Below are 15217 nucleotides of genomic sequence, written 5' to 3'. Positions count from 1 at the left end.
CATAATGGCTTCTTAACTGTCCTTTAAAAGGAATCAGGGGTTTTTGTTGTTGTTTTATGTTCTTTTGCAGTTGTATTTTGGATCCTTTGAGAAATCTTTAATCAACTGCATTTTAATTTTAAAATGACTGATCAAAGCCATATGAATCTCAAAGATTAGCATGAGATGAAAAGGAATACTAGCCACATATGAAGATATTTTAAGGTTCAAAACCTAAATATTTCAAAGGACTTTGCCATGCAGGCAGATGCTTTTGCAATAATTGCTTCAGTATTAAGTTTTCAATGTGTGAGGAAGCTAACTAGAGGCATTGATGTGAACAAGACAGCCACAGAACAACTCTGTCAGTGAACCTCACTCCAAAACCAGGTCAGCAGTGGTAGAAACCTTTCTTAAGCACTACTTTCCAGAGTTAACAAATAGTTTACTTACTTCTCCCTGACAGATAAGTATCTGTCAGACTAAATTGCACCTTTGGAGCAAAAAAACCAACCACAAAACCAAAACAAACCCACAAAAAAAAAACAAAACCCAGTTCTAGAAACGGGAAAACTGATGCACTGGTCTGCTGTGCAATCTAGTCACTAGCATTGGTTTTTCTTGTATATTAGTTTATTTTTTGAAAGTAGCTTGGTAGCTGGCAATTCAGATCCATGTTTTGTATTGCTAGGGTACATTTTTAGTCTAATTTTTTGGATGAGTGGACTCACTGGCTCCAGTCTTACAAGGTTCCTTAGTGGTATCACTGAAACCTTTACTTCTCCAGCTGTTAACCGGAGTTGACTAGAGAGTCTTTCAGCCATGAGCTTATGAACTGACATTTGCTTCTGCTTGGGTGGGCGGGCATATACACACACTACAGTGACTACTGCTATCTAAATTAATGTGGAAATGGAATGTAAATGGAAATCAGTTCTGACTAAGTTTGTAAGATCTTTCCGAATGGGCTCCAAATGTTGGGTTTTGATACACAATACAGAAGGGTCTTAGTGCCATGGCTTAACTAACCTAGTTTTGATTAGGAATGCACATAGCATCCCACAGACAAATTCAGTTCTCTGGAAGAGATAATTGTTTGAAATTGTACCATTGTGTTACTCCATCAGATAATATGGTGCTTATAAAGTTAGGTGCTATTCCTCATGAACTTTAGGTCCCAATTTCAGTTTTAAAACCATAGTTACACTTTTCTGGTGAAGTAAGCAAACATCCAAAGAGTCAAATAGATCCTGGTTTAGACATTAATTGAAGTGTACCTTGTAGGTGCAAGATACTTTGAAGCTTACTGATATGAAGGTCCTGCCTATTTTTGAGTCTTAAGACAGATTTTCCTCTTGTTTCTCAAGAAAGCTTGGTCAAGCTGAAGTGTACTGGCCTGATTAATGGAGAAATGACAGAATCTTGGCATATTTTTTTATGTGTATAAACCAAAGTTCATTATTTCAATCTGCAAACCGGTACACTCTTGTTCTGTGTGAAGTGCTCTTTATGCTGTGAAGCATGTTACAGGATTAGAATGCTTTGAGGGCAAGCCCTGAAGGCATTTTGTCTAACTGATTTGAGTGAAGCTGAGTTTTAAAGCGGTGTTAGCATAAACATTCATAAACATACACAGATGGTATTTGAAATCAAGGTTTCTTGGGCCTAAATGGTTAAAGAGCAGCTGCAGATTTCTCAGGAGATTCTTGACCATTCTGTATAACCTGTGTGTGTCGGTGTTTTGATGTGGTTGAAATGTGAGAAGAAACCATCCACCATTACAGGTTGTACTCAGAGGTATGTCCTCTGAATGTCACACCAAGGGAGACTTTCAGAAATGAATGCACGTTCATGTGAATGAAGTAATTGTTTGTAGCTTCAGAAGTTCTCAGGTAAAACGGGTAATCTTCAAATGAAATGCTACGTTCTTTTCATATGTTTTGAAATATGGAAAGGAAGAGGGTTGCAGCAAAGATCGGTCTAAGCTCATAACACATCTCCAGTGGTGGTCAGCAGTAGATGCTTAGGGAAGAGTACAGAACAGAAATAGCCTGTCATAATACTTCCCCAAAACTCTGTCCCAGTAGCAAAAGACTTGTGTTTGAGAAGCTTTCGTAGCAGTATCTTGTGATGAATGCTTCTGCTGTATATAACAAAGAATCTGTCACCATCTGGTTTAGTCTGATGCACTGTGTTTTTCCGTTCTAGTTGAATGCAGTGAAATATCATTCCCGGTTTACTTTCTCTGTTACCCATGGTTTGTAGATACTTTATCAAACCTGCTCTGATTTCTCTCTCTTCTCTGAAATTTCCTGTCTGCTTAAGTATTCTCCTCATCCCCCTCTGATGAAGTGATACTACATGTAACATTCAGGATGGTAAAAGGTCGTGTTTTCTTCTAGAATAATTGAACATCTAGAAGGATTTTCAACTTTGTTCTAGCAATTCCCCAGGAATTGCAGTGTTGGGAAACTAGTGGGGTTTTTGTTTTATGGGCAGACTAGTACAGAATGGGGGGGTCTATATAACAGGCAGCAGGACAGCAGATAGTATGTCTGGCTATACTGTGGTTACTCTGGAAAAGGCATAGGAGTCTATGTGTGAGAGACTTCTTTCAAGATCTGTGAAGTTATTCTTGGTTGTGCTGTTTCCCTTTGGCTGAGAATATCCTTCCCTCCTCCCTGTGTCCAGCTTCCTTCTCTGTTTCCTTTTCCTTGTCTCCCATACATGGTTTTTGTCAGATCAATCCTGTATTGCAGACAGACCCCTAATGCTTCCTCTCTCTTCTCAGGAAATTTTCACTACCTTTGTCCAAAGGTAGACATCAAAGAGAATTTGCCTGGCTGCACAGACACTGAAATGGCCTCTGAGATAGGTTAGGCAAAGGTATTTTCCACTTTCTCAGCTTGTTACAATGAGGGGTGCGGGCAGGGGAGCTCCTTGGCTAAACAATAGCAACAAAAATGGAACTTTAAAAACACAAGAAACAAAACTCCAGTTTGCCAGACAGGAAAAAGCAACAATATGGGGGAAGAAGAACGGAAAAGGCAGTAAGCAATGCTGTATGTTGTGGCAGCACAACGTGAGGGATGGAGCATTCCTTCTCCCATGAGCAGGAGCCGCGCGCGTAGAAGGCAGGTTCCAGTGCCAGTCTGTGCTTGGGCCATGACTGCTGTGCCACTTGGGGCTGTTGGTCGCCGGGCTGTCCTGCGCTCTGCCGGAGGCCGAGCAGCCCAGCCGTGACCGAGCTGCAGTCACCCCGAGAGGACTCGGGTTTCCGGCGGCCCCGTGAGGGGGCCCGGCCGCAGCATCCTGCGGGCACCCCTGGCGCTCCTCCCGCCGGCGCCGTGGCTCCGCCCCGCGCCCGCCCGCCCTCAGGAGGTGCCGCCGGGTGTTGCGGTGCGCACAGCTCGGTGGTGCGGTGCCGTGAGGGGCGGCTCGGCTTCGTCTTGGGTCCTGTGCTCGGACAGAAGCAGCGGTGACCCCCGAAACCGCGCCTCCGGCAGCCACGATGGTGGCCAAGGACTATCCCTTTTACCTCTCCGTCAAGAGGGCAAACTGTGCCCTGGAAGTGCAGCCGGTGACCAGCCCAGCTAAAGAGACGGAGGTACTTTAATCTACTGCTGACGCGGTGCCAGCTTTATTTTTCTTTATGCTGTGATCTGCATTGCTTTGGGGAAAAGTAACGTGCTTTGAAAATAGCCTTCTGTGTGTAGATGCCTGGTCTGAGGCATCCTTTGCTGCCTTCTCTACATACTGAGATAAAGGCAAGGAGCAAAGAATGGAGATTTTTGTCTTCTGTCACTTTAAGAATGCAGATTAATCTTTTAAGTAGCTAATTGAGAAATACCTGGTTTAGATCTTTAGTTTGAGGTATTTATATGTATTTTAATCCAGGGCTAACTATTGCTTACAAACTGTTAAACTGACGCAGGAACCAAGAGGGAATCTGTAAAACTGTGTTTTAAAGTGTAAGTGGTCTTTTCCTCATTAGAAATAAACCAAGAAGTTAATCCGGTAATACAGTTAACTGAAAACTCTGCCCTATGTCAGCAGGTTGACTCCTCTATTTCTTAAAAAGTAGGAAGTCTTTTTTTGGTGACATTAAAACTCATTAATGCAAACTCAACATACTCGCTTGCAAAAAATTCTCACACATTGGTGGAATGTTTCAGGAACAAATGTTTGTTCCTGAATGTTCGATACTTCAGGTTAATGTTCTGTGTGCTGGTTTGGAAAGAAAACAGTGACCTGAAGGATTCTGCCTGGCTGTGCTGGAGAAAGGATAGAATTTCCCTCTGGAAGTTTTTACCACTTAAATATATAGCTGCTCCATTGGTCTTGCTTGCTGAGTAACTTGAAGACAACTTACTGAATTGGGTGCAGTTAATACAACTGCATCAAAGATTAATTACTTCCAGCATCTGAAGTATAAAATTATCTAAGTGACCCTATTTAATCATGATGCTTTATCTGAGAGCTAATAAGATGCTGCACTCTTGTTTTTCTGTTCCGTTTTACAGAAAGGGATATAATTATTGCAGTAAATGAGAGGGAATTTTCAACTGTGTGTTTTTGAAAACTAACACCCTGAGCATGTCTGTGTACGGTTCTCTTGGGATGCTCATTTTGCTAACTATGGTATTAAAGAAGTATGGTTTTAGCCTTTACTGTATGAATGATTTTTGTGAATGAATGTAATTGTCAAATCTGAAGAGCTGGGGTGTTGCACTCTCACAGTTAGGAAGGGCAGCTCGGTTATAGTCAAATTTCAAAGAAGACGTCTCAATGAAAGCTTAGAGCATGAGGAAGTATCTAAGAACACATGTGATCCATCAAAATTACAATGTGCAAACAGTTGTTCTGGATTTATAATCTTACAGTTTGTGTTTCATGCAACTAATAAAACGTGCCCTATGCTTTCAGGCTGTTTTCTGCGAGTAGGAGGTACTTGAAGCATTCTGAAAAAGAAAGTTCTAAACAGTCTGTTTGCATTAGGAGGGTATGAGAAGACCACCTACCACTGCAAACATTTGGTTAAGGAAGCAGAAATAAAAAGTACTCTTTGGGAAATGCGTTACAAAGATAGGTTTATGCACCCTTTTTCTTTGTGATCTGTATGTATGGGGTGAGAAATCCGCATTTCTTCTCAAGCTCTCATGTTAAGCTCTTCTTCCACTCTTTGGTGTTTACAAAGCTAAATAAAAGCTACTGGGCGCCTTCTACCACAATTTACTGTTACTACACCAGGAAGCCAGCTTGCTCTGTAGGGGTTACGAATTTCTTGGCTTTGAAAACCTGAATTTCATTTTAATTGTTAAAGTGGGTTGATTTATTTATTAACCTAACTTGTGCATTAATGTCTGTGTGGAATAGAACAGATTATCTGCAATATAGATGTTGTGGTTTGCTTTTAAATCAGAGCTCATGATTATAAACTATTTCCTGTGACTTTGTTAAACAATGATATTTTATTGTTTGATTTTTACAAATACAAAATGCAGTCTGGAGTTCAATAGTACTTACATGGGATGAAATTCAGCAAAAATCTTGAGCAAATACTGTACTGTTGAAATTTTCCTAAATTTTCAGCTGGAGGTCTCCGGGTAAGAAGCTGAAGCTTATTGGCAGTAGATTAATTCTTCTGTATTGGGCTTCACTTGGAGCCAGCAGAGCAGCTGTGAAAAACTAGGGGTATTTTTGAGGAACAAGTTAGTGGTAGAAAGAAGAGAACAAAGGTTTTCTATTTACAGTTCTTTGTTTAAGCCACACCAGCTTCCTTGGCATAAACTCCATAGAAGTAGCACAGTCACAAAACAATGACAAATGAAATGTCCAAAATGTATGTGAACAGTAAAAGTCTGGATGCTGAGAAAAGGGTAGTGTACCTCCAGTCAAAGTACAGTTACCTTTCTAAATACATACCCCACATCAAATACTGTGTTGCAGTTCGGGGGTAAATGGTACACAGGTGTTGGGCTCTTTCCAGCTTTTACATAATCCAAAAATAGAGACAGTAAAACTTGAAATTTGCTTGCTTTAAGAGATAAAAAGCCCCACATCTTTCCCAATGATAAATACCATTTTCTCTTTCACTAATGAAAGCAACTCCCTTCTCACCCCCTCTAAAGGAAACGAAGTGAAGCGCAGCCAGTGGGGTGGGCAGCAGATAAGAGCGGGTATGCATAATCACAGATTGAGGTTTAAAGGTCTGAACGTGAAGTCATGGGAAGACATGAACCCCTTGGAGTAAGGATATTCCGTTCTGCTGTGCAGGATCTAATACAGTCCCTCCGTTGAAGCTCTGAGGGCTACAGCATTGGCACAGAATTCCTTTGCACCACTGGCAGATTGTATGTCTGCTTACATCTCTCGCACTTCAGAAATCTTGGATCTAGGAATGAGAGCTGTTTGCAATCTGTCTTTTGTTGTCTCCTGATATCCTTGCTGTGTTGATGTGCAGGAGGTGTAGGCTGCCTCAACTCGGGACTGTGTTTAATTCAGCATGGGGAGTGCAGGAAGGCTAAACTGAAGGGTAAGCTGCAGATGTCTAGGCCGTGGCACATCATTAACATGAGAACCAGGCATGGAGCCAGGGGGAGAGGGACTAGAAGATTGTGAGATAAACTGCAAGTCACGTACATTTATGAAGATCAAAAGAAAATTCATATTTAATTTTCAATGAAATATTAGCAAATTGCAGTTTTGGTGTATTTCAGGTAAGTTCATCTGCAGTGTAACTGGAGTGAGCTAAATGTAGAAACATGTCAAAACACCCGTATGGAATTGCTGATCTGTTCTGCTTAATGGCAATTTGAAACAAGCAGCTTGCCTTGGTTTTTCCATTCAGTAACTCACCGTATGATGTCTGCTTATTAATTGGCAGGCCAGCTTCATATCCAGTATGTTCTAGAATGGAAAAGGTTTTTCTTAGGTAGCTTGCACAAGCAGCTTCTAATGAGAGGAAATGCAGAATTTAATCAATTCTGCATTAGCTGTCTGGGTTTTTCAGAGTTTCTGTTGCTTGTGTTAATTCACCTCAGTGTGAGGTTTTTCTGTTAATTTGCCTTCACTTCCTAACTCCTGGTAGATATATTGATTTCTGGATACTGCAGACATGAATGATCAGTCAGGATAGCTAGATGCAACTAGCTTGTCCTTATGCTGCTGACACTTTGGTGGTTCTGTCTTACATACAGCAAATGAAATCTGAGGTCTTGAGGGTGGCAACTAATGAGGGCAGCCTGTTTGTGGCAAGAAGCCAATTTCTGATGAACACACAATGCGATAGCATGTTGCAAACTTGAGCTGATTTTTTTAAAACTGAGAATACTTCACCACTTCTCCATATGGCTTTTCATTGTACCACAACTATTGTTTCAGGTCATCTTTGTAACACTGTGATTAAAACAAAATGTCTCTGGATTTTGCTTTATTTGCTTGCTGGTTCTTTGGAGACTTGCAGAGGAGCAATAACAAACCTCCTCCTGCCCCTATCAGAGAGCTCAGGTGACGGATAGAACCTTATGGATTTAAAAGTTTTATGACTGATACACACAGTTTATTGGATGATCAAGTTGTCTTTATACATTAATTTACTTAAATTGCGTAATAAATTCTTCTTGCGATGCTGGCAGTTTACTGGTGGATTTGTGTGGCTGATTACATTTACCTTTGTGCAGCACTAAAATTAGAGCTGCTCTAGGGTCACCTGCTTTGTTTTTCTTGACCATCAGCCTCAGCTCTAAAAGAGTGAATGTTCTAGAATTTCCCAATCAATATTTCTATGATGCTATTAAGCAAAGGCAAATTCTGTGCTGTTTCAAGTAGTCTCTACTGGTGCCAAGAGCAATTGGAAATGTTGGTCCAGTTTTAGAATTGCTTCTCTCTCAAGATGCAAAAGGCCTGAGATGCTGGGCTTCATTTATTTATAGGTTAAGTGTTTGCTGTATTAAGAGACTCTTTTGTAACATAGGTTGTTTTTCCTATATTTGACCTTTTTTGTTTGTTTTGTTGGATTTTTTTAAATCCTACTGAAGGTTAAATACGGATAACATCCTGTGGAACAGAGCTTGAATGTGTTTGGGTTGGTTTCTTTTTCTATTGAACTCCAAGTTTTGGGGGCATTTATTAGAACTGTTTAATCTTAGGCCAATTTAACTGGTAGCAGACTAATAAAAATAATAATGTTGGGCTTCCTGCCATGACAAATGTTGACTTACCCTTATAAAGTAGACTAAAAACTAATAACCTTTAAAGTATAGGAGGATGGAAATGTAGCCAGTTACATGTCTGAAACAGAGTGGTTCTGTTTCAGTTTGCTGGCAGTGCTTGTGAATTAGGTTTGAAACAAAGGTTACTGTACTGCTTCAATTTATAGTGTCTTCCATTTATTACACTGTTAACTCTTTGGGGACTAATTTAACTGGAAACATTTTACACTAATGAATGCTCCCATAGCACAGAATGAATGCTTTGGTTATCTGTTTGCCTTGGTTCACAAACAGAAAGTAGATCAAATAGGAGAAAAAAATAACCAGCATATTCTTTATAAAATGTCAAGTTAGCAACCCCAAATCCAGAATAACTCTTGTGCATAATGATCTCAGAACTTGCTGAATTCCAGCAAGTCAGGGTGTTCTTAAAAGCATTGCCAATTCTGGCTGGTTTGTACATGGATTGAGAGAAAATTTGTTTGCCTTTGAAGGTAAGTGGGGTAGATTCTAATAAGCTCCTGTACCAGTTTTCACCTAGCACTTACCTTCTGGGTTGCCTTAAAAATCTCTGTAAATTCATTTTGTTGAGTTTGTTTTTAAATACAAGCAGAAAAATCAACACAATGTGGTCACAGTAGTGCTGCACGTGGGCTGAAGACACAAGTGTAATGACCCCTCAGGGAAATATTTTCCCTTGTTTGTCAAATTCAGCACCAGTTTTCCGACATGGAGACTGTTGTTGAATTTGCTGATAAGAGATGGGAGACTCAGGTGGAAAAACAATCATACCAGCAGTGAACATACGTTTGCTTTTACTGTTCACTGGAGGAAATGAGTGGCTAAGGCGGTCAGGAGCATAGAGTGAAAGAGTTTTAAAGTGAGGTACTGAAGCAAATGAAGACCATTCATATGGTTCCTAGACTCCTATTTGGTGCTCTTCAATACGTGTTATTCAGGTCATTGGTTCTGCTGTTCTTAGGGCAATATAAAGGGAACTTGGCCTAGCTCTTTGTTTGCTTTCCTTCTGTTTGTTAGAAAATGAAACAAAATCTTTTGCTAGAGTTACTTATTCATCAAAGTGTGCTAATTAAGCGGTCGGTGGTCTTGTGGAATGACAACATATAGAAAACTGATCGATATGATTAAACTGATTTAACTCACTCTGACACTCTGCTTTGAACTTTGGAAAAAAATCTATTCTTTACATAAACTAGTAAGAGACATGTTTTATTTTGTGGATAAAGAGCACAAGAAGTATTAGCTTCTTCCCCTAAATAGCCTACTAGAAGCTTTCATATCTGTGTAGTGTGTTATTAGATATATCCAATTATAAGGTGACGGCTTTAGAAATAAAAATAACATGAACTTAGCTGTCAGTACATTGCAGCTAATATAAGTGCCTACTTCTTTAGAGGATCTACTATCTTCTGTGGCTGCTGAATGCTTAGCTTGCCCCAGGAGCAGGTGTAGGATGTTAAGAGTCAGGCTTTTAAATAGTAATCCATGTGCATTAGAGCCAAAACTAGTGATACAAAAGTTCTCTTTTTGATAACATGCTGGTTTTTTTGAAATTACCATATCAGTTTTAAAAAGCGACGCTTCATTCAGTTATGCAAGGTGAAAAGACGTTTTACTGAAGAAGGAGTTGGCAGAATTTACTCAGAAGAGTATTGCTGTAGTAGCACTATAGTGAAGCTTCTTGCTGTATGCATTTCCCAGCTGCCCAACAGCAGAAGGCTTTTTTTTTTGCTGAGTTACATATGAAAAGCTAGAGATTTCCTTTCTTACTCAGAAGTCTAAATCATTAGGTCAGAATTTAATATGTAGAAGATACTAGAAATACAATCGTACATACATATAGGATCTATAGAATAAATTGCAGTGAAGAGATGTAGAGCACTGTGTCCTTCATTCCAAATCAGAATGGTGAAGCATGACCTCTTTAAAATGTCTTATCTGAATTCTCAGTCTTAACTTGGTGATAATCAGTGATCATAAGTTGCGATTACTCTGATCTTTCTTCCTATGTATTTTTAAAAATGTGTATGATAAAAATACACTCTCTCATAAGGACACAGTAGTTGTTTGAGATGTCCACTGTGTGGTTTCCAGAACTGTCGGATTTTAGACACAGATTTGATTCTTTTATCAATTTGTTCACAGTTTCAAGAGTTCTTTTTGAGGCTGTGTATATATACACCGTATTTCCAGCTTTATTTTTTTGCTCTCTGAAGTCAAACGTTACCAAAGTCATCTTGAGTTCAAACACACAGCTCCCTCCAAAAGCCATCTGCTCTTTGTTCTAGCCTAGTCAGGTATTAATTTGACTTCACTTGACTGTTCAGCCTTTGAAGTTCCTGCACTCGTGTTTCCCTCAGCTTTATTTAGCCTTATATCAAATTTAAAGCCCTGTCAGATTAACATTACTTGTTCACATACACCAGCTCCACATTTTGGAAACTCTGCCAAACTGTAGTCTGGATCTTTTGTTTTCTGACTTACTTCCCATATTGTTTTGGCAAGCCTTCCTGACTCTGAAAATGCTGTCTAACACTTAGTAATTCCCAAACTCTGAAAAGATGTTTTAATACTAGTAATAACAACTCTGAATCGTGAGGCAAAGCATTGTAACTCCTGAATTTCTTGTGTCATAACTTGGCCCAGTTCCCAGTTTGGACAGGTGATGGTTTTTGCAAGTGGATCCAGCCATTAAATCCTCTCTCTCAATCCCATCTGCTTCAAAGTTCGCTGAACCAGGAGAGGAGGAGGAGTGATGACCTTGGGTAACTCTGAGGCTTCTGGGCACACTGAGAGGTACAGACCAGAGTCTGATGTTCATTCTTCCTGGATAGTATGCCCTTACTGGAGCCTCTTCACTCTGGCCAGGCACTGGAATCACACAGATCTGCATTCCTTTGTGCTTAGATTCATATCTGAAAGATTTCATGATTGTGAGACCCCTGGTTAACTAAAATATCAGAAATTTTACCGAGACGAATTAGTAAAATAATGAACACAGGTAGCAGGAATTCCTAACCACAAGTATTTTATTATTGTAAAAATAAATAGGTAAAATTGAAGAAGCTTGGGAAGCAGCATCTGAAATGCAGCTCCCTGATCTTATTGGGCTAATGTGCAAGTGCAGCTCCTGGTCAGTATCTCTGGGTAAAGCAGAATAGTTCACACACTCTCCGCTTTCCATTCGATCTCTTGGTTGTGCAGAACGGAGCCCATGGCAAGACAAACAGCATCTGTTTAAAACTTTGTTTTTTATGCACTTGACTGGAATTTTCCCTGTCCAGATCATTGGTCTCAATGGTCTGTTCAGCTTTGGTGCTGATTTGGAAAGGTGACACAGCTTGAGAATCAGGGTACTAATGAAAGGGGAGGTAGAGGCAGAATGGATGTAGACCATGCCACAGAAACACTGAACATCCAACAGTTTCAGTTATTACTATCTCACAGGTTTAGAATTGCTCAGGTAGTGCACAGTTTTCATTCCACAGTCAAAGCCTTACCTCTGCAAACTTTATTATTCCACACTGGGGGCAGTGACTCAGTGCAGTTTGCTCTTGGTTTAGACTTACCTCAGGGAGATGACACCTGGAACACTAAGGTTTGATGAGTTTTCACTCCCAGTTAGGTATCTTAACCCTACCAGACAGCTTCTAAAGCAGGATGAAAATCATGTTAGAAGTATACTGAAAACTTTCCCCATAATTAAGAAGTCATGATTAACAAGATTTACTTTCAGAACTCACTGGTAGAGGTGTCAAGCTCAGAATTCTGAAGTAACCTGAAATAATTGTATTGGAGAAAATCCTGTAAGAATGCTGATCTCTCTTAATACATTTGAATTCCTAATTTGAACTATATGTTTAGCTGTTTTGAATTCTGATCTGATTTTTTCAGTGCGAGATCAGAATACGATGCATTCATTGCATGAGGAATTCATAAGTGGGGTGTTGGCACAGAAGGGGTGGGGCCTTGGCAGGCGTACCTCCAGAATCCATCATCTCCCTTTCCTTTCACTGCTTAGAGAAGTGCTGACCTCTGGTGGCTTGCAACAAGAACCCCTGGAAGAGCTTAATGTTTTCTGATGGTGGCTGAATCTCTATCTGGAGTTCCCTGTCTGTAACAAGTATTTTTATTTTCAGTCAAGTTTTGCAGCAGCAACATTAGTAAAAAATATACTGTCTTAGCATCTTCCTCCTTGAAACGGATGGGGAAGTTTTAAAGGGCTGGTGGCGGCTCTACTGTGTTCTCGCTGGAACTGTAGGAGACAGTGCAGGTTTCAGAGAGCCTTCAGGCTGTCTGATATGAAGAAGGGGAAACTGTTTCTTTTTTCCACTTATTACACTGCAAGAGAAAGAAGTTGATTTCTGTTCTTTTTACTCAGGCTGATTTTCCTCCAGTGTTATGCATCAACCTTCACAGCTGCCTGAGGTTTATGTGCCCCACACTGCAGAGCAAATTAGGTCCTGTTCTGAGTGCTTAGCCTGCAGGCTTAGGCTAGTAACTAACAAACTGCACCTGCAGTCACACACACAGTATTTGGATGTATGCAGACAAGGATGGACTGACTTGCTGTTACTTCCTTATCTCTAAGTGCTGCTCAAAGTTTCATTCAAGTTTTTTGCAACTCATTCACGTGAAATGCTGCAGGGATGCATTGAAATATGGATTTACTTCCTTTGTGATTTTATTTGCTGACAGCAGACTCCTCAGAAAATTATCCAAGGCCTTCTGAACTTAGTTTTGTTATAGGTTAAGGCTGAAAGATTGCCAAATTGTGAATGGATCACAGTGTGTGTGAAAATGGTCTTGTAGACTATGGGGAACGTTTAACTTTCAGAAAGCAAGATATGGCTATGTGACACTATGATAGATCAGATTTGTGCTTTTCTTCAAGGAGTTTTGCCTTTCAACCAAACAGTATACACATAGTAGCAAAGTTGTAAGGTAATAGGATACAACAGTAAAGAAGGAGAAATCTTTTAATCCTCATCCTCCTCTCCCTGTTTTCTGGAAAGTCCATACAATCTTTATTTCCAGATTTTGTTTTTAGGGTGTGATACTCATGCCTAAGTAATCTTTGCTACTAAGGTAGAGGTGCTAGCAAAAGCTGTGCTGCTGGCACATGTCAGGGACTTCATGTCCTTTCACTGCAGTGCAGCACAATTCCTAACAAGCAGGCTCTGCCATGAGATATTTGTGCACCAGGACTGGCATTCTGAATAATAATAAAACAGAGCCCATGGCTGAGCCACCAGTTAGAGAAGAATTACAGTGGAATCTCAAGTTTTTTCTTTTTTGGGGCGTGAGTTGAGGGGGGTGGGGATGCTGATGCTGTAGATAAGCGTGCTGCTGGTGCTGCAGTGACGTCAAAAAATACTCCTTCAAAAACCTGTCTCAAAGACATGGTTGCTGAAAATGAAGCAATGTGAATAGCAGTGCAACGGTGAAGATAAGGATATAGCGTGATCTAGGCTGCTGAAATTCTTTAATGCAAGGTTTCATGTGTGATGGAATACATTATTTTTGCTAGAGGGTTAAACACTTTGTCCCTCATCTCAGCCGGCATTTATGGATTTCCAGGTCTGCCTGCTGAGAAGTAAATTAAATATGTAGCTGCTTCTCACCTTTCCTCTGTTGCTGTGCTAATGGAAGAGAATTTTTCTTGCCAGTAATACCGATGATGGTCGTTGCTGCTGGGATTTATTATTTTCTGGTATCAGGACAAATCTGAGTTATTTCCAGCAGGATTTGGATTTCTCAACAACAGGATAATAGGCATGCTTCATTTTCTTAAAGCTATGTCTATGAAATCAGAGGCATAGCAAACCTACACAAACTTCATAAGCATGGCTGAAAAAGAAAGATGATGTTGGAGGGTTTTTTTAACGTCACTTCGAAGGTTTGGCTCTTTTTCTGTCAAAAGTTGCCTTTTGCATGTGCTGTTCAAGATCCATTTTATGTCAGATGGAGGTTAGGAAGCCAAGGGTAACTGTTCTGTTTTTATGTATTTATAATCACTTTTTCCCTTGTGTTATGATTTCTGCTAACATTTGTGTTTTTAAAATCTGCAGGACAATTGGTATATTATTGAAGTGGTTATATATTACTATAAGCACTGCTAAAAGTATAGATGAAAAGAAAAACATTTAATTGAATGCATTATGGTAGATTTTTGTTTTCTGTACTTTTTTAATGCAAAAATTAAATATATGTAAACTTGTTATTAATGTGTTTGCCTGTATGTGTAAGTATTTCCGTAGGAACATGCACTCAGAGGACAATTACAGTTAGGGATTTCTGTCTAAATTGTATTTTCTGGAATAAAATGCATTTGACAGAATAGAGTCATGTGCTGACAGTGCCAGAGGCAAAGAAATTGAATTGGTTTTATTTGAAAGTATTCCTTTCAGTGACATATTATCATAATACACATCAGCTGCAAAGCACTGATGAGAATTTCTCTTTTGAGTTAATATAAAATGATTTAGTCGTTCTTTACCTTCTTTTTTTCCCCTGCTCCCACCCATGCCAACTTCTCCATCATTATATTTTTCAGCTGTTTCCAGGATCTGTTTGTACCAGCCAAGAGTAATGTCATTGTCAGGCTTAGAAATTGCTAGTTTGTTTACTACCCTAATGCTATACTGGGTTTACAGACTTGCTTTTTGCAAATGCTTTCTTGGATAAAAACAGCAAAACTGTCAGTGATTAACTGATTATGCTCACACTCCCCCCATTTTTCTTTTCTTTCCCTTGTTCTCCTCCCCTACTCCAGGAGCCCAGTAACAAACGGGTGAAGCCGCTTTCCAGAGTCACATCACTGGCGAGTCTTATTCCTCCTGTGCGAGCCACTCCGTTGAAGCGGTTCAGCCAGACACTTCAGGTAATGGCAGTAAAATGCACTGCTGCATTATGCGCATTGCTAAAAGGGGAATGCATACATATTCACCACTTCTGCTAGGATTAGCATGGGAATGTGGACTGCACATATGAGCACACATACT

General features: G+C 40.0%; 1 protein-coding gene across 8 annotated transcripts in view; it reads left to right on the top strand.

The window, feature by feature from the left end:
• Positions 1–15217, top strand: part of ARHGEF3 (Rho guanine nucleotide exchange factor 3) — a 117958-nt gene that overhangs the window by 87363 nt on the left and 15378 nt on the right. For 6 of the 8 annotated variants that reach the window (XM_065687413.1, XM_065687410.1, XM_065687411.1 and 3 more), the window contains one exon: positions 14989–15096. In XM_065687413.1, the coding sequence (XP_065543485.1) occupies positions 14989–15096 (108 nt within the window). Of the gene's footprint in view, positions 1–3363; positions 3587–14988; positions 15097–15217 lie in introns of those variants that run through there. The other 2 variants (XM_065687415.1, XM_065687417.1) reach the window with 1 other exon arrangement.

The sequence above is a fragment of the Lathamus discolor genome, chromosome 7 (genome assembly GCF_037157495.1).
Source record: "Lathamus discolor isolate bLatDis1 chromosome 7, bLatDis1.hap1, whole genome shotgun sequence".
Taxonomy (NCBI): Eukaryota; Metazoa; Chordata; class Aves; order Psittaciformes; family Psittacidae; genus Lathamus; species Lathamus discolor.
Note: the sequence above shows the minus strand (reverse complement) of the source record. Positions and strands in the feature narration are given on the sequence as shown.